Source organism: Rhinopithecus roxellana, chromosome 1 (genome assembly GCF_007565055.1).
Source record: "Rhinopithecus roxellana isolate Shanxi Qingling chromosome 1, ASM756505v1, whole genome shotgun sequence".
In the NCBI taxonomy this organism is placed as follows: domain Eukaryota; kingdom Metazoa; phylum Chordata; class Mammalia; order Primates; family Cercopithecidae; genus Rhinopithecus; species Rhinopithecus roxellana.
In genome coordinates, this window is record NC_044549.1 from 70,021,981 (window position 1) to 70,048,669 (window position 26,689).

General features: G+C 39.5%; 1 protein-coding gene across 4 annotated transcripts in view; it reads right to left on the reverse strand.

Annotated features, from left to right (window-relative positions):
- SUMF1 (sulfatase modifying factor 1) overlaps positions 1-26,689 on the reverse strand; it is a 110,805-nt gene that overhangs the window by 16,821 nt on the left and 67,295 nt on the right. Inside the window, exon 8 of one of the 4 annotated variants that reach the window (XM_030921684.1) lies at positions 12,185-12,326. The exons of 2 other annotated variants lie outside the window; for them this stretch is intronic. In XM_030921684.1, coding sequence (XP_030777544.1) covers positions 12,264-12,326 — 63 coding nt within the window. In that variant the 3' untranslated portion in view covers positions 12,185-12,263. Of the gene's footprint in view, positions 1-12,184; positions 12,327-12,896; positions 14,239-26,689 lie in introns of those variants that run through there. One more of the 4 variants, XM_010365746.2, reaches the window with a different exon arrangement.

Below are 26,689 nucleotides of genomic sequence, written 5' to 3' on the forward strand. Positions count from 1 at the left end.
CACACACACACACACCCTACCTAAAGCCTAAATATAATCAAGACTTTAAATCTAAATAAAGATTGTAGAAAATACAGGGAATAGAAGAATATTCTAAAATGATTCCACAAAGATGCAATGAACAAAACCCAGGCCATGGGAAATTCTTCTAAAAACAGATCATTTGTGGTGGTTCCTCAATGATCTAAAACCAGAAATACCATTTGACCCAGCAACCCCATTATTGGATATATACCCAAAAGATTATAAATCATTCTGCTATAAAGACACATGCACACATATGTTTATTACAGCACGGCTCACAATAGCAAAGACTTGGAATCAACCCAAATGCCCATCAATGATGGACTGGATAAAGAAAATGTGGCACATATACACCATGGAATACTATGCATCCATAAAAAAGGATGAGCTCATGTCCTTTGCAGGGACATGGATGAAGCTGGAAACCACCATTCTCAAGAAACTAACAATAGAACAGAAAACCAAACACCACATGTTCTCACTCATAGGTGGGAGTTGAACAATGAGAACACATGGACACAGGGAGGGGAATATCACACACTGAGGCCTGTCGGTGGTCGGGGACTAGGGGAGGGATAGCATTAGGTGAAATACCTAATGCAGGTGATGGGTTGATGGGTGCAGCAAAGCACCATGGTACGTGTATACCTAAGTAACAAACCTGCACATTCTGTACATGTACCCCAGAACTTAAAGTATAATAAAAAGGAAAAAAAAAAAAAGAGAGATCAGGGCCGGGTGCAGTGGTTCATGCCCATAATCCCAGCACTTTGGGAGGTCAAGGCAGATGAATCACTGGAAGCCAGGAGCTCAAGACCATCCTGGCCAACATGGTGAAACCCTGTCTCTAGTAAAAATACAAAAATTAGCTAGTCATGGTGGTACACACCTATAATTCCAGCTACTAGGAAGGGGGAGGCAGGAGAATTGCTTGAACCTGGGAGGCAGAGGCTGCAGTGAGCCGAGATTGCACCATGCACTCCAGCCTGGGCGACAGAGCAAGACTCCAACTCAAAAATAAATAAATAAATAAATAAAAATAAGAAGAGATTAGACATGTTTTCAACAAATAAATAGCAAGGGAGGAAAAAGAGAAAAGTTATAAATTGAGAGACTTAAAATATTCTCTGGTCGTGGTGGTGGCATGGGGCAATTCTATATGCCTTGTGGCAGTTTTTGTCTTGGATTATCTTTTGAAGGATGTTTGTGTAACCAAGAGTCTCAGAAGATGACAGAAGAAGGCAGGTTTGTTTCCTGGCCAGAATAATAATGTCAAAGGTTGGGTATGTTTATTAGAAACCTCTTTATAAGACTGGAAGTCTCCTAAGCTCAGGATTATCCAGCTGTGACAAAGACCTACTGTGTCATCCTTGTGGGACTTGGGGGACAAGGGGAAGCGATGTGAACATGAAGTGCATGTTGCCTGCTGTGCTGTGACTAGAAAAATCTGTAACTCTGACACAGAAACTTCATGTCTTCTGCCAGCATCCATGACACTGTAGTGGCCTAACTCTTGAGCTTGCAAATAGGATAAAATTTCAGACTCTTCATAGTCTTGACGAAGACATATCAACAAACAAAATACACAGTTTTACTGGCATATATATTCCAGTTATATACGTGAAAAACTTAACAACACAGTGTGACCATTATTGCTTTAAACAATCGTATGTTTGGTGTACTCTATATCCAGTTTTCCCCAATGGCAACATCTTCCAAAACTCTGTACTCTATCTCAACCAGGATGTTGACATTGACACAGTCAAGACACAGAACATTTCCATCACAAGGATCCCTTACGTTGCCCTTTTATAGTTAGAACCACTTCCTTCCTGTCCCCAAACCCCTTCTTAACCCCTGGAAAACACTAACCCCTTCCCACTCCTATAATTTTGTCATTTCAAGAATGTTATATTAATATAAATGGAATCATACAGTATGTAAACTTTTGGAACTGGCTTTTTTTCCACTCAGCATAATTCTCCAGAGATTCATCCAGGTTGCTCCGCGTACCAACAGTCTGTCCCTTATTACAGTTGAGTAGTATTCCATAGTGGGGATGTATCAGTTTGTTTAAATATTCACCCACTGAGGGATATTTCAGCTGTTTCTAGGTTTTTTTTTTTTTTTTTTTTTTTTTTTTTGGCTATTACAAATAAAGATGCTATAAACAGTCACGTATAGGTTTTTGTATGAACGTAAGTTTTCATCCCTTTGGAATCTGTGCCAAAGAAGGGCATATGGTGGTCGAATGTTTACTTGAATTTTTTTTTTTTTTTTTGAGACAGAGTCCCTTGCTCTGTTGCCCAGGATGGAGCACAGTGGCATAATCTTGGCTCATTCCAAGGGTTGAGCCTTGGGTTCAAGTGATTCTCCTGCCTCAGCCTCCTGAGTAGCTGGGATTACAGGCACACGCCACCAGGCCCAGGTAATTTCTGTATTATTAGTGGAGACGGGGTTTCACCATGTTAGCCAGGCTGGTCTCGAACTCATGACCGCATGTGATCAGCCTGCCTTTGCCTCCCAAAGTGCTAGGATTACAGGAGTGAGCCACTGCGCCCAGTCGAATGTCTAGGTTTTAAAGAAAACATCAAACTGTTTTCCAGAATGCCTGTACTCTGTCACATAACCACCAGCAATGGATAAACAATCCAGTTTCTCTGTATCCTAGCCAGTCACTACTTTTTAATTTTAGCCATTCTGATAGGTGTATAATTGTATTTCATTATGTTTTTAATTTGTATTTCTCCAATGGCTAATGATGTTGAGCATCTTTTCATGTGCTTAGTGCCATCTGTATATCTTCTTCTGTGAAGTGTCTCTTCATGTCTTCTGCACATGTTCTAATTGGATTGTTTGGTTTTTTACTGTTGAGTGTTGAGTTTTTTACATATTGTAAATATACATGGCTTTTGTCAGATATATGGGTTGTGAATATTTTCTCTCACTCTGTAGTTTGTCTTTATATCCTCTTAACAGGATCTCTCACAGCAAAAAAGTTCTAATTTTTATAAAGTCCAGTTTATTTATTTTTCCATATGTGGGTGATCACGCTTTTTGGTGTCAAGTGTATACACTCTTTGCCTAGCCCTAGATCTCACATTTTCTCCTGTGTTTTTTCCTAAAGGTTTTAGAGTTTTGCAGTTTAAATGTTAACTCTGTGATTCATTTGGAGTTAATTTTCGTGTAAGGTGTGAGACTAAGGTAGAGGTTCACTTTCTGCCCACGGATGTCCCATTGTTCCAGCACCATATGTTGAAAAGGGTTTCTTTCCTTCATTAAATTGCTTTGGCAACTTTGTCAAAAATCAGTTGGGCATCATATATGTGTGGGTCTATTTCTGGGTTCTCTATTTTGTTTCACTGACCTATGAGTATATCCCTCCACCAATATCAAACAGTCTTGATTACTGTAGCTATGTAGTAAGTCTTCAAATTGGGTATACTGGTTCCTCTCACATTATTATTTTTCAAAATTGTTTTAGCAATTCTAGTTCCTTTGCCTTTCCATATATATTTCAGAATAATCATGACAATGTCTACAAAAAATCTTGCTGAGATTTTGACAGGAATTACATAAAACAGTTGGTAGAACTGACATCTTTACTAGGCTGAATTTTCCAATTCATGAGCATTGTCTCTTCATTTATTCAGATATTTCTTTTATTAGTGTTGCATAGCTTTTAGCACACATGTACTATACACATTTTATTAGCTTTACAGATAAACATTTCATTTGGTTTTGGTAACTGTAAATGTATTGTATTTTAAATTTCAATGTCCTTGGGACTTTCTATGTAAACAAACACTCATATATCTGCAAATAGGGACTGTTTTGTTCCTTCCTTGCTGATCTGTATATCTTTTATTTCCATTTCTTACCTTATTCTACTGGCTAGAAATCCCAGCACTATGCTGAATAAGAGTTCTTGAAACAGACATAGTTACCTTTTTCCTGATATTAGTGGGAAAGCACTTGGTCTTTTACCATTAAATATAATGGTAGCTATACAGTTTTTTTGTAGATGCTCTTTATTAAGTTTGAGAAAATCTTTGTATTCCTATTTTCGAGAATTTTTGTTATAAATGAGTGTTGAAGTTTGTTAAATGCTTTTTCTGCACTGATATAATCATGTGATTTTTTTTTTCTTCTTTAGCTTCTTCTTATGGTAGATTACACTGACTGATGTTTAAATATTTAACCAGACTGTACTCCTGGAATAAACCTCAATTATCATGTTTTTAAAAATACATTGATGAATTCCATTTGCTAACATTTTGTTAAGGATTTTTGTGTTTATATTTATGAGGGACGTTCACCTGTAGTAATCTTTTTTTTTTTTTTTTTTAACTGCTTTTGGTTTGGGGATCAAGGCTATACTAGCTTCATAAAATGATTAGAAAGTGCCCCCTTCTTTCCATTTTCTAAACAAATTGTGTAGAATTGGTGTTGATTCTTCTTTAAATGTCTAGTAAAATTCTTCAATGGGCCGGGCGCGGTGGCTCAAGCCTGTAATCCCAGCACTTTGGGAGGCCGAGACGGGCGGATCACGAGGTCAGGAGATCGAGACCATCCTGGCTAACACGGTGAAACCCCGTCTCTACTAAAAAATACAAAAAACTAGCCGGGCGACGTGGCGGGCGCCTGTAGTCCCAGCTACTCGGGAGGCTGAGGCAGGAGAATGGCGTAAACCCAGGAGGCGGAGCTTGCAGTGAGCTGAGATCCGGCCACTGCACTCCAGCCTGGGCGGCAGAGCGAGACTCCGTCTCTGAAAAAAAAAAAAAAAAAAAAAAAAAAAAAAAATTCTTCAATGAATCCATTTGGGCCTGGAGATTTTTTTTTTTTTTTTTTTTTTTTTTTTTGGAGAAGTTTTAAAATTTCTAAATCTATTTCCTTAATAGTTATAGGACTATTCAAATTATCTATTTCATATTGGGTGAACTGTGGTAGTTGGAGTTTTTTGAGGAAGTGTTGTTCCTTGTCTAAGTTGTCACACTTATATGTATATACGGATGTTCACAGTATTCCCTCATTATTCTTTTGATGTCTACAGAGTTTGCACTGATATCTTGTTTCATTTCTCATATTAGTAATTTGGGTGTTCTCCTTTTGCTTTGTCAGACTTGCTAGAGGTTTGTCAATTTTATAAATCTTTTCAAAGACCCAGCTCTTCATTTAACTGATTTTTCTCTGTTTTTCTGTTTTCTATTTCATTGATTTCTGTTTTTATTATTTCCTTCCTTTTGCTTGCTTTGGGTTTAGTTTTCTCCTTTTTTTTCTGGGTTCTTGAGTTGAAACATACTGATTTTAGACGTTTTCTCTTTTCTAATGTACACATGCAGTTCTATAAATTTCCCTCTTAGCAATGTTTTCACTGTACCCCACAAATTTTGATATGTTTCATTTTCACCCACTTCCGCACATTGTTTGATTCGCCTTGGAACTTCCCCTGTGACCTAAGGATTATTTAGAAGCATGTTTCATAGTTTCCATCTGTTTGGAGATTCTCCTATTATATTTCTGTTACTGATTTCTAGTTTGATTCTATTGTGGTTGGAGAACACATTCTGTATGTCTTCAATTTTTAAAAATGTGTTGAGGTTCATCTGATGGCACAGGATATGGTCTAACTTGGTATATGTTCTAGGCATACCTGAAAAGGGGTATTCTGTAGTTATAGGGTAGACAGTGCTAGAAATCTCTATCAGATCCTTTGGTTGATGGTATTGTTGAGTTCTTCTGTATCCTTGCTGACCTTCTGTCTAATTGTACTATCAATTATTGAGAAAGGAGTGGTAAGGTCCCCAACTAAAATTGTGGATTAGTCTACTTCTCCTTTCAATTTTATTAGTTTCTGCTTCACATGTTTCAGCTTCATTCACTGGGGCATATACAGTATTACTATGTCCTCTTGACGGATTAACCATTTTATCATTATATATGTTCTTCCCCGACTCTGGTAATTTTCTTTGAAGTCTGCTTTACATGATATGAATATAGCCACTCTTGACTTTCCTTTGACTAATGTTTACGTAATATATATTTTCCCATCATTTTGTTGTCAACTTGCTTATATATCATAATATTTGAAGTTTCTTGTATACAACATATAATTGGGTTGGTTTTTTATTCTACTATGCCAATCTGTCTTTTTAATTGATATAATAAGCCACGTACTTTTAATATAATTATTGATATATCGACTTAAGTCTGTCATTTTATTTTTTGTTTTCTGTCTGTTCTCTATTTGTTGTCTGTTTTCCTTTCTCTGACTTTCTGTGGGTTACCCAAACTTTAAAAAAAGAATTCCATTTTTATTTACCTATTGTGCTTTTAAGCATACCTCTTTGTGTAGCTTTTTTAGTGGCTGCTAAAAGATGTATGCATATTCATAAACATATCACTCTACTCATGTATGTATAGTCATAAATGTGTCAGTCTACTTATGTCATTTTAACAATTCCAGTGAAGTAACAAAACCATAACTCTCTTTAAATCCCTTTAGCTTCCCTTGTTTATAATATAATCATATTAAATATTTCCTCTAAGTACATTTAGAACAATATCAGACAATGTTATAATTTGTTTCAACTGTCAAATAAAATTTAGAAAACTCCAGAGAGGAAGGAAAGCCTATTGCATATACTCATATTTGGGCTTACCATGTTCTTCCTTCTAGTCTGATATTCAAAGGTTCCTTCTTTAATCATTTTCTTTCTGTTTAAGGAAATTCCTTTAGCCATCCTTTTAGGATAGGCTGGCTAGCAACAAATTCTCTTAGTTTGCCTTTATGTGAGAATGTCTTGATTTCTACTTATTCCAAAAAATATTTCACTGGATAAGGATTCTGGGTTAACAGTACTTTTCTTTTAGCACTTAAAAAAACATCATGCTATTTCCTCTGATCTTCATGGTCACCAATGGGATATCCATTGTCAAATGGTCATTTTTTCTGGCTGCTTTTACAAGTTTTGTCCTTAGTGTTCAGAAGTTTAATTATAACTGTGTCTTCTTGTAGATTTCTTCAGAATTACCCTCGTTGGGGCTTGCTTAGCTCCTTGAATCTGTGAGTTTAAGTCTCTTGCCAAATTGGAGGTCTTTTCAGTCATTATTTTGTAAAGTACTCTTTTTGTGCTGTCTTCTTTCTTTTCTCCTCTAGGATTCTCAATACATAAATGTAAGATCTTTTGTTATAATCACGTAGATCCTTGTGGCTGTCAACATTTCTTTATTTATTTACTATTTTCTTTCCATTGTTCAGATTGGGTAATTTCTTTTGTTCTAGTTTACAGTTCACTGATTTTTCCCCTCTGTGCCTTCCATTCTGCTGTTGAGCCCATACCCTGAGCTTTTTAGTTTGATTTTTCAATTTTCAGTTCTAAAATTTGCATTTGGTTCTTGCTGAAGCTTTCAATTTTTTCATTTGTTTCAAATGTGATCATAGTTGCTCACTGATTTCTTTTTTCTCCCACGGTTTCTTTAAAATCTTTGGTGGGTAAGTCTAACATCTCTGTCATCTCAGCGTGGGCATCTGCTGTCTATTTAAATTTACTTTGATATCTTCCTGGTTCTTGGAACGGCAAGTGACTTTTCAACTTAAACCTGGACATGTTCTTATTATGTTAAAAGACTCTGGATCTTATTAAACACCCCGTTTTAGCTGTCTTTCTCTGATACCACCCTGGCAGGGGAAGAGAGGAGGTGTGATCCTGTTACTGCCAGCCAGAAGTAGAAGTTCAGGTTCCCTGCTCAGCCTCCATTAACAACTCAAAAGGGACCACTCATTACTACTAGATGTAGGCAGGAGTTTTGGCTCCCCACCTGGTTGTTTATAGCAAGGTAGAGGTAACCTCTTTACTACTAGACAATATGAAAGACCTGACTACCTACTTAGCCTTCTCTGACACCTAAATACAGCCTCACGAGGGTACAAGCCTAGGCTCCCCCATTCAGCCTTTGCTGGACAGTTTTTTCTTTGGTGTTTAGATAGAGTAGAGTGGTTATTGTCTAAAAGCTTTCTATATTGTTAGACTGCCCATTTCCTACTTGCTCCTTTGGCTAGAGAGAGCAGGCTTTTGTTGAGACTTCCTTTGTCTGCACCTGTTAGCATTTCTGAGTTGCTTGCTTCTTTAGGTCCAAGTCTGGGATATATGCAGCAAAAAGGAAATATATGAGACAGGGTCTCACTCTGTCACCCAGGCTGGAGTGCAGTGGCACGATCTTGGCTCACTGCAGCCTCGGCTTCCTGGGCCCTGGCGATCTTTCCACCTAAGCCTACTGAGTATCTGGGACTACAGGCACATACCATGATACCTGGCTACTTTTTGTATTTTTTGTAGAGACCAGGTTTTGTCACGTTGCCTAGGCTGGTTTCAAATTCCTGGGCTCACCATAATGTGATTTCTAGGACTCAGATCTTCAGCCACTCTGCTTTCTTTTAATTTTCCATGGTTATAATTATGCTTCTAATTCTTTTATGTGCAGTGTCCAGAGTTTTAGTTGTATTTAGTAAGATACAACTAGTAAATGTACATTTACTCCATCTTTCTAGAACCATGAGTCAAACCTCCTTCACCTTCATTTTTGAAGGATTGTTCTCCTGCATATAGAATTCTTAGCTGTCAAGTTTTTTGTTTTTTCCTTTCTGCTCTTTGATTATGTCACACCATCATCCTCTGGTCTCCACTGTTTCTGATCAGAAATCAGCTATTAATCACATTATTGTTGCCCTGTATGTGATGAATCGTTTTCCTCTTGTTATATTCAAGATTTTGTCTTTCAACAGTGCGAATATGATTTGTCTAATTTTTTTTTTTTTTTTTTTTTTTGCGGTTTATCATAATTGCGCTAATTGTGGTTCACTTAGCTTCTTGGATCTATAGATAATCTTCATCAAATGTGGGAAGTTTCAGATTTTTCTTTCAATTTTTTTGTTCCTTTTGCTCCTCTCCATTTGAGATTCCCATTACACAGGTGTTAAAATTATGTTGGAACACATGATGTTGTTGCACAGGGCTCTGTTGATTTTTCTCTGAATTTTTTTCTGCTTTTTAAATTTTTATGTATTTATTTATTTTGAGACAGGGTCTCACTCTGTCACCCAGGCTGGAGTACTCTGCCATGATCTTGGCTCACTGCAGCCTCAACTTCCTGGGCCCAGGAGATCTTTCCACCTCAGCCTCCTGAGTAGCTGGGATTACAGGTGCATACCATGACACCTAATTTTTCTAATTTTTGTAGATACAGGGTTTTGCCATGTTGCCCAGGCTGGTCTGAAACTCCTGGGCTCCAGTGATGTACTTGCCACAGCCTCCAAAAGTATTGGGATTACAGGTATGAGCCACTATGCCCAGCCCTCTCTGCTCTTTGGTTTGGATAATTCCCTTTTTTTTTTTTTTTTTTTGAGATAGGGTCTTGCTCTGTCACACAGGCTGGAGTGCAGTGGTATGATCTTGGCTCACCACAGCCTCAACCTCCCTAGGTTCAGGTGATCCTGCCACCTTAGCCTCCCAAGTAGCTAGGACTACAGATGTGCACCACCATACCTGGCTAATTTTTTATTTCTTGTAGAGACGTGGTTTCCCCATGTTGCCCAGGTTGGTCTCAAACTCCTGGGCTCAAGCGACCCACTCACCTCAGCCTCCCAAAGTGCTAGGATTATAGGTGTGAGCCACTGCACCTGTCCTGGATACTTTCTCTTGATCTACCTTCAGGATCACTGAATCTTTCTTCTACCATTTCTAATCTGCTCTTGAGTTCAACCAGGGAATTTTTCATTTCAGTTAGTAGCATACTCTTCAATTCTAGAAATTCTACTTGGTTCTTTTTTTATGATTTCCATTTGATTCTCTATTTGTTGACTCACAGTTGGCGTATTTTATAGCAACTATTCAAATATACTTTAGTTCTTTAAATATAATCATAATAGCTATTTTTAAGTCTTTGTTAAATCTAGCATCTGGGCCTACTCAGAGTTAGTTTTAACTTAAATACTCATCTTCTTTAGTATGGGTCACACTTTCTTGTTAGTCTGCATGTTTATTACATTTTAGCTGAAAACTAGACATTTAAGATTATATATATAATATACATAATTTAAGATTACATATATAATCTTAAATGTTTATATGTTCAGATATATATGTGTGTATATATATACACACACACATAGAGAGAGAGAGAGAGAGAGCACATATATAAGTAACAGCAACTCTTGATTACCTTATTTTTCTGAAGGTTTTTGTTTCGTTTTGTTTTGATAACTTACCTGAATATAAACTGTAGAATCTCATTCTCCGTGGTCTGTACCCACTGATGTCTCTGTTCAGAATTCTTTTTTCAATTCCATTGAGGTCATATTTGTGTTACATACTTGAACAGCTGACCAATAATTTAGACACCCTGAACTCACTGCGCTTTCACCCTTCCTTAACCAAGGTGTATGGATTGAGGAATGGCATTCAAAGTGGCAGTCATCGCAAGTCCCCCTGGCTTTTACTTTTTGCTGGGCTCTCTTGGGTCTTCCCTGCTTATGTTTAGTTTCCCAGAAAGCCTAGAAAAGCTTATTTCACACCTTTAATGTCTCTCTCACTTGCACGATCTCCCTGTTAAATTCTGGCTGGTCTACCACCCATCCCAAATCACAACTGCTACCGTGGGCTAGTCATGCTGCAGGATTTCCTGAAATATTCTAACGTGAGTCTGCTTTTTTAGCTCACAAAGCCACAGGCTTTCAGTGCCCCCATCCTCCACCCTGAATCACGTCTACCTTTGGCTGTAAAGTTTTGGTTTTCGCCACCAGTCCTGAACTGAGTTAAAATTTTATTTTATTTTTAGACAGGGTCTCCCTCTGTCACCCAGGCTACAATGCAGTAGTGCAATCATAGCTCACCATAGCCTCGACCTCCTGGGGTCAAGTGATCCTCCCACCTCAGCCTCCTGAATAGCTGGGACTACAGGCATACGCCACCACACTTATCTAATTTTTTATTTTTTTGCAGAGACAACATCTCACTATATTGACCAGCTGGTCTTGAAATTCTGGACTCAAGTGATCATCCCACCTCGGCCTCCCAAAGTACTAGTATTACAGAAGTGAGCCACCATGCCTGGCCTTTTTTTTTTTTTTTTTTAAATAATAGAGTGTGGCAGGAAGAGGATATGGAATCGGTTCCAGGCAAGAATGCCACATTCTCACCCATTCTTGGCCAAAGCTACAGAAGCTTCTCAAGAATCAACACTTCTCAATTTTTCACCTTGCTTTGGTGGATTTTCAGTTTCCAATGGTTGGGTGTGTGGTTTTTTTTCTTTACAATGTTGTTCAGTTTTGTACTTGTTTTCTGTATTAGTGAATCACTTGACCTCTGACATTGCAATTACCAAAATAAGAACTCAACCAAATGTAATTAGGATCCCAAAAAGAATGGAACCTATTAGGATCCTGATTCTCAACAAGCCAATTACAGAAAAACATTCATGAGATAATTAAGGAAATGTGAATGCTGACTGGGTATTTGATAATATTAAGGAATTATTTTTAGTTTTTTTGAGATTTGATAATGTCATTCTAGTTTGTTTGTTTGTTTGTTTGTTTTAAAAAAGAGTGTTTAGCTTTTACAGTCACATACTGAAGTACTTTTTTGTGTGTTTTGAGACAGGGTCTCACTCTGTTACCCAGGGTAGAGTGCAGTGGCATGATCATGACTCACTGCAGCCTCAATTTACTGGGCTCAAGCAATCCTACCACCTCAGCCTCCTGAGTAGCTGGGACCACAGACACATGCAGCATTTTAAATTTTGGGGTAAAGACGGTGTTTCACTATGTTGCCCAGGCTGGTCTCAAAGTCCTGGGCTCAAGTGATCCTCCCATCTCGGCCTCCCAAAGTGTTGAGATTACAGGCATGAGCCACAGCATCCAGCCACATACTGAAGTTTTCTAGGGAAAAAAGTATATATGATTTGGAGTTGGTTTTATAATAATTTAAAGGTGTTAGATTAAACTAGATTGGATAACTGTTAATGTGCCAGTTTGGTAATGTGTCACCTTGGCTAGACTGAACCTCATTTCCCAGAATTCTCTTCCCTTTATGTTTCTGCTTAGGGTGTGCTACAAAAGACATTTACTGAGTGATCTGGAAGACAAAAGAGTAGCAATAGCCACAGTGCTTTTATTCTCAGAAGACTGATACAAGGGATCCAGGCGGGGCTACAGCTGTTTCTCACTGACCGTATATCCTCCTTTAGTTTCTCCGGGTCCTGGGCAGGTCTGTATTTAGCTCTGTGATGAAGAGCACTAGCTTCTCCTGTATGAAACCCACATCATCAAAGCATTTTTATCATCAGAGACACAGCCTCTGCATATCTTCCTCCTAAAAGAAGTCTCTTTCAATCACCTCAACCATCTTTCGAGAAAGGAACTCTGTTTCCAAATATCCTAGAATTTAAAATGACTGACAACTGTTAATTACCATACCATCCGTTTGTTAAGAGTATACTAATCCTTATCATTGTATTTAATCCTCATAATCACCCTGTAGAGCAGGAAGTATCATTATTTTCATTTTAAGGATGAAAAATACTGAAGCTCAGAGAGATGAAATAAATGGCATCCCCAAGATCACACAGCTAGCAAGTGAGAACCAGGAGTCAAAGTCCATCACACCATGGCCCCTGCAAGCTTATCCCACCCCCCTGCCTAACCAGATAGAGGATCCTCTAGGTTCAGCAGCATCTCTATCCAAAGTACATATTTGTGAAAAATAAAGTCAAAATACCAATAATTTGTATTTATTTTACCTAATGTCCAACATGAAAAAATATTTTAAGAGTGAGCAGATGAAACCATTACTTCAAATAAAGCTTTTTGAATTATGTTTAATTTTATTTATTTCTGGAGACAAGGATCAATGAAGAAGGGACTGCAACTAGCCTCTCCTGCGAGAGGAAAAGGTGACACCCAAAGAAAGGTCAAAGAAAGAAAACGAGATCAAATTGGAAAGAACAGTGCAGTAAAACACACGAACCAAATTAGCAACCTCCACTGTATTTTCTCTGTAAAACCAGCATGCCATTGAGGTGATTACCATTTTAGTGAAATGAATGAAAACAGTCATTTCCTCCATGCTACTTGTTTCACCCACGCCAGATTAGAAAGGAAGAGACTTTTTGAAATTGTATTACACTTGCTTATACCTTGGTAGCTCCTCATTTTCCAATAATATAAGTCACTTTCAGACCCCAAAGTCTGTGGTAACAGTTTTTGCTCCTGGAGTAATACATGAAATTGGGTATTTAAAATACTAGTCTACTTGTAAAATAAACAGCACATAAATAAACAATAGCAGCTAATATTTACTGAGCACGTTACAATTGGGTATTGTTTTCTATATTTTTAGTCTTCCAAACAAATTTTTGATATAGATTCTCTTATTGGTATGGCAGACATATAATTGATCATCCAAATAAGCATACTTTAGAGATTGAAAGGTGGCACTATTAACACTTGTGCCAGGCACAGATACAAACCAGGAATGTTTGGACACCCACTCATTGGCCTTATCTTACAGCTAAAGAACTAAGGAACAGAGAAGTTGAAGAGTGTGCCCAAGGTCACTCAGCTAGTAAGCAGAGGAGCCAGGTTGAAGGCCAGGACGTCTGGCTTCAGCATCATACTCAGCCATTCTGCCATGTGCCCCTTCTGAGCTAACTCATAGACTATCACATTTTTCAAATAAATCATCCAACTATTCTAGTTTCAGACACACAAACCTCTCTATAGTTCACAAGTTTCACAAGGCCTAAAAGCACACAATAAAAAGTCTTACAAGAGATTGCAAGTAGAAAGTGCCTGCAAAATAACCTGCAGAGACTCCACAGGATGAGCCCAGGCAGAAGGCATCACCAGGGGACCCACCGTATAGGCCAGGTAGTTGGGAGAACCAGTATCTAGTCTGGGCTCCATTCTTTCCCTCCTGGCCTGAGTTCCCTCATTTGTGCTCCTCTAGAGACCTTATAAGGTCCTTCCCTGCCAAACATTTGATGTGAGCTGGTGGACACATGTCCAAATCCTTTCATCTTGGAGCTTCTCCATCCCAAATTGTTTCACTTCCTTCAGGGAACTTTCCATGGTTTCTTGCTGAGGTGTGAGATAAGCAACTACAATCTTCTTTGAGGTGCCTCATTCGAGGGCCTCAAGTTTTGCAGCCTCTCTCCCCACTGTGAGACAGGAAGGAGAGACAGTAGAAAAAAGAGTGAGGCCCCAGGAGAACAGTTAATTCTCTGACCTGTATAACGGCAGATACATATGCTCTGTTTAAGAAGCATGAATTATTATAGCTGTGAAACACAAGGCTATAAAGCATCTATGTGCTGAAAACCAATCAGCCTAAACACAGAAGAAGCAACGATTAAGAGAAAACATATAACACATTAGATTTCTGCAACAAAGAAGAAACTTTCTCATCTACTGGTAGTGGTAGACTGTCAGGCGGAATGCAGTAGACTGCTAGATGGAATTAGTTTCCTAATAATGCAGGTGGTTCTTTAACTTCAGAAAGTGTAACACACTAATATGCAACACAAAAGAACATGCCTGCTCTATCCAATTTCAGATGGATTAGATCTAAAGTATAGAGAAATCAGTTTGTTTTATCCTAAGCAATGCATGTTATACAGTGGCATCATCCTAAATGCAAAGGCGACTTCTAGGTCAACTAAAACCAAACCACCAACAACACAGGGTAGAGACCACATTCACTGAAAGATTTGCTCCAGAATCAATCACTTATATTGCTTAGAATAGCTGTATAAAACTGTCAGTCCTGAGCGCGAGGCCACATATGGTTCTAAGTATTACTTGAAGTGAGAAAAGCAGACACGGTTTAGTCTCACTATGGATCTATCACATTCTTTTATTCTCACAATCTTCTGTGTTCTTCAGTGACAATTCATTAGCAAGTTATGAGAGAATAAAGCAATTAGCTTATACCAAATGGCATTTTTACTTAAACATTATTTTCAGAGAACCACTTGAAGACTTCCATGATTTTATTTGGACGTTTTGAAAGTGGATAAGTGCTAAGTGCCCAATTCTGTATGTTCTGCTGCTTGATTAGATGCCATGTTTACTTCCTTTACTGAGTATAAAGTGGAGACTGTCCATGGAAAGAAGTGTTATTTATAATTGCATGCTACCAGATGGCCTATCTCCTTTCCACATCCCTAAAAAGGTCCAAAAAAAATGTCTTCCATGGATTAGATTTCAGAGTAAGGTATAATTTCATAGCTTGCTGGTTTATTTTATTTGAATTTTCATTATACATAAAACATAATACTCATAATTAACATATATCAAGTGTTGACTACATGACAGCCTCTATCCTAGACCTTTTCTCTGTAGCATCTCCTTGAAACCTCCAATAACCCCATAAAGGGTATTACTATTTCCTCACTTACAGATGAGGAAGCTGGGTGAAAGGTTAACTAACTTGCTCCAGGTTATTCAGCTAGTAGGTGGCTGAGCTATGACCTAAATCCAGGTCCCACTCCAAACTGCATGCTTTTAACCATCATGCTATACTTCTTCCTTCATTATGTATATGTATTTATTGCTATGAATGTATATGTATGTAAACCCACTGAGGTGGGTTTTGCTTGCTCTTTTAACATCTGCAAGCTCCTTAAGAAAAGACGATTTTGTCTGTTAGATTCCCAGAACCCAGCACACAAATCTGGCTTTCAGTAGCTTGCCAGTACATTTTGCTGAATGGATAAAAGAATACCCTTGCATAAAATTTCTATGTGTGGATATGCATATTCCCATATTTAAAAGGCATCCATACATCCACATGAAAAAAATCACAGCATAATTTGGTAACAAAAAAAAGACAATTTAACTATTCTATTTTCTCTTCTTAATAACCTGGTTTTATTTTCAGATCCTTAGGGAAAGAACAAATGAGTCATACTATGACATGGGGAAGTCACTAAAAGTAAGCTATAGGAATGGGAAACGGCACTATATTACTTTACAATTCATTAACAAGTCAGACGTCAGATACAAAAACTAGCTTGCCAAATCAATAATTTTAAAAAATAATTTAATGGAAATAAGAGGTTAGGAAGGTAAAAAGGACAAGAAAGTGATTTAAAATCTCAAGAGATCGAAAACTATAGAAAAAATTCACTGCCTCCCTCTTGCTTTTGGAAGAAGCCACTGTATGACATAGCAATTCCCATCTCTTAAATTATCTTTATATTTATAACAAGTCTTGAGATGCCTGATTTAACATATGTGGCTTGTGACAAAATACTACTACAAGGAAATAAGTAGACTTTCGTATTTTGTATTTGAAATAACATCTGGAATCCAGTAAACATTAACAATCTGGGGATCAGAAGATCTGGGATTTAATCCTGACCACAAATCAAGTTCAAAATCTCGGTTAAGTCAAAACCTCTAGAGCTCCACACCATAAAAAATGAGTCCAAGACCACGTCTTCTTTTTTGCATAATCAGGAATATTTTGAGGATATGAGAATGAGAGGGGGCGGAGGGGTGGGAAAAACGCATGCGTGAACACTTAGAGCTCTTCAGGGGAGAAAAGTCCCATATAAATGCAAAGCTTTAAGACATTGACTTCACTCCTCACTCCTCATTTTGTTCACTCCAGAAGCACAGCAGTCTGGAGTAAAGTCAGGACTATTACACAGGGAGGCAGGGTATGAGGCATATACCTTCTTTTAACCCGAAACACATTTCACACTAAAAATCTATAAAGCTACAGTGGGGATGGGCTTGGGGGCCATCTTTAAGTTGACGGAGACCACTCTTCCTCCCCAAACCATTTGAAATGACTCAGGAGTACTGTGGGAAAACTGTTTATGAATATGGACTACTGTATGTGAGAAAATGTAAAGAAGAGAATTATTGTGTGAGTTGGAATATATATGTATATTAATCTTTGCTTACAGCCAAGAGTGATGAGACTGAGCTCTATCTGAAAATATTAAGCAGCAATCACAGGCTGAGACAATGCAGGAATATTTGGGGTTAACTGTAATTCACTGCCAAGAAAAAACAATCTGTCCAGGGAGATCCCAGGTCATGAAGAAGATGGAAAGGAAGGAACACAGAAGTGGAAGACAGGATGCCAGCCCTGGCAAAGGGTCTGGCCCTCCAAACAGTGCATAAATTTCCTTTCTTTTTTTTTTTTGAGACAGAGTTTTGCTCTGTCATCTAGGCTGGAGTGCAGTAGCGCGATCTCGGCTCACTGTAACCTCTGCCTCCTGGGTTCAAGTCATTCTTGCGCCTCAGCCTCCGAAGTAGCTGAGACTACAGGTGCATGCCACCACACCCAGCTAATTTTTGTATATTTTATTAGGGACGGAGTTTCACCATGTTAGCCAGGCTGGTCTCAAACTCCTGACCTCATGTGATCCGTCCACCTCACCCTCCCAAAATGCTGAGATTACGGATATGAGCTACTGCACCCAGCCGAGAGCCTAAATTTATGTTCTCAATTCATACCTCAAACCACACCAAGACAAGAGATAAAAATCCTCAAGCAACCGACCCAAACTGGCGGCCTAATTCTACCTGAATTCCCAGAGTACCCTTCCTCTGCCCAGAAAAGCTGCTCAGACATGGCCTGTCAGCTGTGGATGCAACTAAGGGAGCCAAGAGACACAGGCTTTCAAGTCCTCACCCTGAAATTTCCCCATGGCCTTTCCAGGTGAAGAAAAGTACAGGAAAGGAATAAACAATCTTTTCATTGAAAGAAATCCAAAAACCTGGGCTTTGGTTCTGGCTTCCTAAGCATCAGTGGAGCAAAAGTGCCTATTACCATGGAAATGATAAGTAACCACCATTAGGAATTCTGAGATTCAAATTCTCTGGAGGCAAGGACTGTGTGATGTTTACGTTTGCCACTAGCACAGAGCAGGTGCTCAAAAATGCTATTAAACAAACAAAAGAAAAAGAACATAATCTGGTCTACTACACAACAAGAGGCAATGCTGAAGGGGAAAGGATTTTCCAAAGGGAGATGTTCCGACTGAGAGGCACTTAGAAACCATAATCTGCTCTCATTACCGAGTGCTTGCTGTGTGGTGGGCACAGTGAGTTAACCTCTCTTTTTAATCCTCAGAACAGCTCGATATTGTTGAATCTTACTATTACTCCATTTTATAGACAAGGAAACAGAAGCAAAGGATTTCACCCCCTGGCCCTAAGATAGCAGAGCTGGGATGTGGACCTAGGTGGAAATCATTTTATTTTATTTTTATTATACTTTAAGTTCTAGGGTACACGTGCACAACGTGCAGGTTTGTTACATATGTATACATGTGCCTTGTTGGTGTGCTACACCCATTAACTTGTCATTTACATTAGGTATTTCTCCTAATGCTACCCCTCCTCCCTCCCCCTACCCCATGACAGGCCCTAGTGTGTGATGTTCCCCACCCTGTATCCAAGTGTTCTCATTGTTCAATTCCCACCTATGAGTGAGAACATGCGGTGTTTGGTTTTCTGTTTACTCAGAATGATGGTTTCCAGCTTCATCCATGTCCCAACGAAGGACATGAACTCATCCTTGTTTATGGCTGCATAGTATTCCATGGTGTATATGTGCCACATTTTCTTAATCCAGTTTATCATTGATGGACATTTGGATTGGTTCCAAGTCTTTGCTTTTGTGAATAGTGCCCCAATAAACATACGTGTGCATGTGTCTTTACAGTAGCATGATTTATAAACCTTTGGGTATACACCCAGTAATCGGATCACTAGGTCAAATGGCATTTCCAGTTCTAGATCCTTGAGGAATTGCTACACTGTCTTCCACAATGGTTGAACTAGTTTATACTCGGTGGAAATCATTTTAAAACCACCCTCTTAACCATGTTACTGTCAGTTGCAGCCTCCATCACTGCCTACTTTCCAAGCCAGCAGCAGACCCAAGGGCAGTTCCCCAGATTTACTGCACCCTTAGGAATGGCTTGCTACATCCTCAGCACAACTTATAGATGAACCAGTAAGCCTACAAGGGTGACATGACTCACCTAGGGCCCCACGACATTTTAAAGCTAAATCTCAGATGGAAACCCAGGCGACTGACCTCACTTTCATCACTTAACCATGACTCTGTTATTCAGTGCAGCAGAAAGAATTTTACTGAGAATGACGAATAACCACATTAGCAAACTCTCTGCTCTTTTCTTTTAATGTTTCTGTTATAAGCCCAACCCATCCTGCTCACTTGCTGCCATCTCAATCTTATAGCATATGGCTCTCCCTTCCCAGGAGTGTGATACACTGTGAAAAGGTAACCAATAACAGCCCCTTTCTTGAGCACACTGAAGTAAGGAAGACAATTTGCCAGTCACTCTCCAAAGCCTCTAGCTGGTAAGCTAAAGGAAATTCTTGAAACAGTTCTACTGCTCCGTAAGAAGTAGGAAAATATGTTGCAGAAAAATGAGAAGAAAGAAGTGTGCGTACACACATGCTCCCCTCTCACTGTATTTACTTTGGGTATGGAAAAGTCATCACGCTTCAGGACTGAAGGGTAAATGGAGGGCACCTATGGCTCAGGGCACTGATTAGGCATTTACTTAAGAAACTAAAAGAAGTGGGGAAAGAAAGAAGAAAATCCTTTCACCACTTACCCTGAATTCCTCAAAAGGCTGGACCCTGTCTTCTTCATCTTTGGATCCCATGGACCTATCATAGTTACCACGCCAATTGCTGCCATTCTTTCTAAAGGCACTCCTCCAAGAAGCCTTCACAGCTCCAACTGGTGGAGAGCAGAGAGGTCACCAAGGCTCCACCTCAATCATATCCATAGCAAATCTTACCATAGTGCATCTTGATTCATCTGAATGGCACTCAATCTTTCCTCAACAAACTAGGAGCTTCTTAACAGCAAGACTTGTGTTACACATCTCTGTAACCCAAGAGTATATATAGCCTGATACTACAGTAGATACTCAGAAAATGTAGGCTGACTCCAGTGCTACAGGGCTTTGCCTTGGGCCCTGTCCCATTCATACTATATCAATGACTTTAAAACAGCCAAATCTGTTGGTTATAATAAATTGGAAGGGAAAGCTACCACCATTGAAGACAGCACTGAGAGCCAGAATGATTTCTATAAGCTGTCTCTCAAGGTTGAAACCCATAAACAAAATGAAATCTCATGGAGAGATGAGATAGGCATTGCATGAAGTTTCAAAATGCACGTACAAAACAAAGAAAAGATTCAAAATTTTTAAAAATGTTTCTTAAAAAATAACTGCATGTAAAAAATAGCTACATAAAAAAAAAAAAATCGCTGTGTAACAACAACACTAGGGGAGACCTTGCCTGAGATCAACATGGGAGAAAAATGCAAGTTTTATTTGGCTACAAGCTTAACAGGAACCATCAGTGAGATACTGTTCTTCGTTACTACTGCAGCTACTACTCATAGTAACAGTAGTAGTGCCCATAGTAGTGGTGGTATAGCACTGACAGCAATTAGGACGGAAGCTACCATGTATCACACGCTATTTGCCAAACATTGTGCTAAGTACCGTACTACACTCTCTCACTTCCTTACAACTCTATGAAGTAGGAATCTTCATCCCCGTTTAAGAAGGAAGCAAACTGAGTCTCAGAGCACTTAAGTGACTTGCACAGGGTCACACATCTGGCAAGCCACAGATACAGTGACAAGATTCAAACCCAGCTTGATTGGCATCCACTAACCAAACCCGTAACTGCTGACATAATCTGAGACCTGATGAGACAGAATGAATAAAAAGAGGATAGCCCCACTATTATTTGCATCTATCCAACAACATCTAGAACACTGTGTATAATTCTGCATGTCCATTTACAAAAAGGGGCATTTTCCCCCAATTCATGTTATTCAGAGCAATGTAACTGGGTTGCCCTGAATTGCAAACCCAGTTATCCCAGGTGCAGCAGAAGAATGGGAATGCTTATCTAGAAACAGAAAAATGGGTGGGGCAGGAGAGACACAACAACTGTCCTTAGGTATCTCAAGAGCTTGTATGTACAAGGCAGAAGGAAGATACTTTCTTATTCTCAGCAACGGCAGAATGAGGGCCACTGAGTTGACACTTCAAGGAGGATTTGAGTTGGACAGAGGAACCTTCAGTGAGAACATCTGACAAGGCAGTAAGTTGCCCCAAGTGTTGGAGAGTTCTTGTTCACCAAGAAGCTTTTAGCAAGAGGCTGCAGGACCACAGCTGTCAGGGGTATCAAAGAAGGAATTCCTACAGGGTGAGAGGTTAGAGGAGGTTTCCACTTCCCACCTTTCAGATACCCCCCTGACCCTCCAAACTAAGGAGGCCATGGTACATTTTAGTGTTCTGCTCTTTTTGCTCAGGAAGAATCAGTAGTTGTAACATGAGGCTCTGAGGGTAATTTTGTCCCGAACTGGAAACAAATGGTATTTCTAACATCGTCCAAATAGTAACTGGAATTAGAATTCGCTCTTTTCAAGCAAGAAGCATATGTTTGGATAACGTGTTTGGAAATGTGTCTGCAGGATCTAAATATCTGAACCATACATTTGAGTTTATTTCTACTTCTCAATAGTTCTATTTTATTGGGTGAAGAACCTTGCAACTGATCCACAGTGAAAAATTACAATGGGTAAATATTAGTACTTCCTCCAGAAGACATTCATCTTCCACTAGGGATAAGGAGATAAAATTATTTTCCCAAACATAGTCCCAAAAGGCTGTTATTTTGATCACCTTGTTTTGCCCTTGGCATTTACTATGTATAACTTGTAGCCGTATTAAATTTATTATCAGGTGAACTTCATTATCACTTTCGTGCTTTTTTTTCATTTTGAACACTAGGTTAGTTCTCCATCAAACTGATTTATTCATGTCCTCAGAATGTCCTGATCAAAAACATGTGAGTGGGCCAGGCACAGTGGCTCATGCCTGTAATCCTAGCACTTTGGGAGGCTGAGACAGGTGAATCATCTGAGGTCAGGAGTTCGAGACCAGCCTGACCAACACGGTGAAACCCCATCTCACCTGAAAATACAAAATTAGCCAGGCGTGGTGGCACATGACACATGCCTGTAATCCCAGCTACTTGGGAGGCTGAGGCCGAACAATCACTTGAACCCAGGAGGTGGAGGTTGCAGTGAGTTGAGATAGTGCCATCGCACTCCAGTCTGGGCAAGAAGAAGGAAACTGTCTCCAAAAATCAAAACAAAACAAAACAAAAAACATGTGAGTGAAGGCCTTATGGCAGGGAAAAATTCTTAATCAACTTCCTCCCTCAGCCCCCAGCACATACTAGGTACTCAATGAATGCTTGCTTGAAATGATGAGACTGTTGATGGGACCATCAATGGGTATGAAAGTCTTAATTAAGGAGAAAGATGACATGATATTTACCGGTTTTTGCCAGACTGAGAAAATGGCAGTCTCATCGCCTGGGCAGAGGAAGATCAGGAGGCAAGCTAAGTAACAGTCTCATGCTTCTGTTGCACACTGAGACACAGTGGTGGGAGGCCAGAGGATCATGGGGAAGAGGAACAATCAAGTGTGGAGTTTAGAGGATCTAAAAAACTACTGTGAGTCCAAGCCCTAAGCCCTATCATGCAATGACAAAGAAGGATCTGAGCAGGGTCAACAAGTATGGCATCTGCAAGCATGAGTATACATGCTAATCTCTGGCCAGAGAACTGGTATGTGCCCCAAATGTACTTAATGTGCTATGTGTGGATAGGCAAGAGCTCAGAGGAGTGGCCTCTGCACACCACGGAGGACAGACAAGGAGGGCTTATCCTAGGTCAATTCTATTTTTTGTGTGTATTTTGTTTGTTTTATCTTTTGAGACCTGGTCTGGCTCTGTTGCCCAGGCTGGAGTGCAGTGGTGTGATCTCGGCTTACTGCAACCTCCACCTCCCAGGCTCAAACCATCCTCTCACCTCAATCTCCCAAGTAGCTGGGACTACAGGCATGTGCCACCATGCCCAGCTAACTTTTTGTGTTTTCTGTAAAGATGAGATTTTGCCATGTTGCCCAGGCTGGTCTCAAACTCCTGAGCTCAAGCGATCCTCCCACCTCCGCCTCCCAGAGTGCTGTGATTACAGGCATGAGCCACTGCACCCAGCATATCTCAGGTCAATTCCATACATCAAACAACCCTGAGAAACAGAGGACACTTTCCAAAATGTCGAGAGCTATACAATCTACCAGACAATCAAATTCCACATTAACGGAAGCAAAACAAACTGAATTTCTGGCTAAAATGTGGTAAGTAGCAGAGATTCATTCAGAGGAGGAATACGTTTTGGAAAACTTTGATCTCACTGGGCTTTGATGAGCAAAGTTTTCATTGAGAGAATGAGTATGCGATAAGCCAACAAAAGGTAAGGGTAAGAGGAATATCAGCAATCATTATTTATAAATATCGTTTTCTTCCCCTCTGCTTCTTTTTTCTTTTTTTCCCCCTATGCTTCTGAAGACCAACGTTTCTCATTAACTCTGCTGATGGAAGTAAGCAATATTATAATTAGATAGCCAAAACATAATATAAACAAAAACAGTAAAATAACAACAGTCCTCTGGAAGTGATATAAAGTTTGCACATACAGTGACAAATTAAATTTCACACAATTTCATCCAGTATAATTATTTCCAATTTGTAGACAAGGAAAATGAAGATATATTCCAAATTTAGCAGTAGTCCTTTAATATTAAGTGACAGAGCTGTAATCCAAGTTACTTTGGTTAATTCCAAAATTAGAGTTCTTTCCCTGACAGCCAAGCATGGTGGCTCACACCTGTAATCCCAGCACTTTGGGAGGCAGAGGCGGGTGGATCACCAGAGGTTAGGAGTTCAAGACCAGCCTGACCAACATGGTGAAGCCCAGTCGCTACTAAAAATACAAAAAAAATTAGCTGGGCATGGTTGCATGGGCACCTGTAATCCCAGCTATTCGGGAGGCTGAGGCTGGAGAATTGCTTGTACCTGGGAGGCGGAAGTTGCAGTGAGCCAAGGTTGTGCCACTGCACTCCATCCTGGGTCACAGAGCAAGCCTCCACCTCAAATAAAACAAAAACAAAATTAGAGTTCTTTCCCTGAGAAAAAGACACCACCTAAATGCAACTGTGTCCCTAACAGAGAGGGAAAGATATCACAGATCACCCCATCCTGTCACATCATCAACTGAACAAGTCAGCATGGTACTTTGGTACTGAAAGTGAGTACGCAGATGTGGGAAATCAGAATGCTATATAACCGCTACATATTTCTTTAACTGAAAGCACTACATGGCGCCACAGATTCATATTCGTCTCAGACTTAGGCAACTGAGAAGCAAATAACCACAAACTACATTTGCAAAAACCACATTATTATTGGGTTAAAATACATTGCAGCACTGGCCATATACTAGATTGTGCCTGTGAGGAGGGGAATGAGGCCATCTTAATGTGGCACCTCCACAGGACACACACATGGGACATATACACACACACACACACACACACATGCTAACCAAGCTGACCCTTTTTTCACATGGCCAAATACCTCATCTTCTCTTAGATGTGTACAAAGCACACACGGCTGTTTCCACAACCTGCTTTTGCCATAAATAACTGCCCAATAAAATAAAAACTAATGATTAACTTTTGCTCCCTGGAAATCACTGAATAAGAAAAATATATTTCCTGAATAACCTTTGCATACAGGGCACTGATATTCCCAAGCTCTCCAAAGAAGCTTTAAAATGACTTGCCGTTGTGAGTTAGTCACAGAACTAACATAAATACACGACATAGAAGAGGTCAGTTCCTGAATTGAAATATTTACTAACCACATGGATATTTTGGTTCTAAACTTTCCCTGAAAATGTCTCTTCTAACCAGCCTCTGCTTATGAAACACCTGGAGTCTGGACAGTCACCAAACTCCCCCAATTCCGTATATCTTGAATTGGTATTATTGTAGGGTCAATAATTATATACAGGTTATTTGCTAAGCACTAGAGATACATAGTCCATTAGGGAAGAAAAGCAAATAAATTAAGATCTCAAAGAGAAATAGGACTTAACCAGACCCGACGAGAACTATCACAGCTGTGAAGAATTGCAGGGCTCAAATCCTAGAGAAGAGAAACTGTTGTCCTTAGAGATCTATTGCCTCAAATGGCAGATGTAAGGCTGAGAAGCTGAGCAGAACTTTCAATAGACTCATGGCCTGAGGAAATAAAAAATTGGAGTTCAAGGCCCTCCAAGGTGGAGGATCTATGGTAAAACCCCTAGACTTTTGGTTGGCACCAAGGGGAACTAGAAATAGTCTGGCCATTACAGAGTCTGAAGCTCTGCTTCAAATCATCTCAATTCCTGACTAGATTAAAGCTAATCTGAAATAGAAGTTTCTAGAAGCAAAGGTAAATCCTCTCCAGAGACACATGACACTATCTAGATCTCAAATAACCTCCACAATTTTTCACATAAAATGTCTGACACGCAGTCAAAACTAACCAGGCATGTGAGAGAAAAAGATGTGACTGAAAGCCAAGAACAACAGAAACAGATCAACCTGGTGGCCAGATATCAGAGTTATCAGACAAACTTTTAAAAATGATGACTGAAAAACACAGTGAAACAGCCCTGCACGCTGACCAGAGCAGCTTAAATAAAACATACTGATGATATCAAGCACTGATGAGAAGAACAGTTTTTGTTCTTTTTCTTTGGCTAAAAGAGACAGAAAGTAAACACAGTAAACTGTTAACATTATGTAGTAGGTACACAGTTATCTATTATACTATTTTCTGCCCTGTTTTGAATTTTTGTAACATTTCATAATTAACTTTAAAAAAGAAAAAAAAAGATGTGGCTAGCGAGATCAGCAAGGGTTAAATTATGTTAGCCTTCAGAAGTCATGTGCAAGAATTTATACTTAATCAGCCAGGTGCAGTGTCCCACATCTGTACTCCCAGCACTTTAGGAGGCCAAGGCGGGAGGATTGCTTGAGGCCAGGAGTTCGAGACCGCCTGTGTAACAGAGCAAGACCCCATCTCCACAAAAATTAAAAATAAAAGTAATAAGACCTGGCATGGTAGTTCACACACCTGTAGTCCCAGAACTTTGGGGGGCCAAGGCGGGCAGATCACCTGAGGTCAGGAGTTCAAGACCAGTCTGGCCAACATGGCAAAACCCCATTTCTACTAAAAATACAAAAATTAGCTGGGTGTGGTGGCGGGCACCTGTAATCCCAGCTACTTGAGAGGCTGAGTCATGAGAATTACTTGAACACGGGAGGCAGAGGCTGCAGTGAGCTGAGATCACACCACTGCACTCCAGCCTGAGGGATACAGTGAGACTCTCTCTCTCAAAAAAAAAAACAATAATAATAATAATAATAATAATAAAAAGATAAAAGTAATAAGTTTTTTAAAAATATATTACACTTTATTCTTCAGGTAATAAGAAGGCATTAAAGGATTTTCAATAGGGGAGTGACCGCATGTGACTTGCTATCTATATAGATCAGTCTAGTCTCAATATGACAAAGAGAGGGAAGGCAGGGAGCCCTCTGGGAGGCTGCTGCAGTAACCCAGATGAGGGATGATCATGGCTTTTCTGCTGGCAATGAAGAATAGCTGTAAAGACCTGAATTA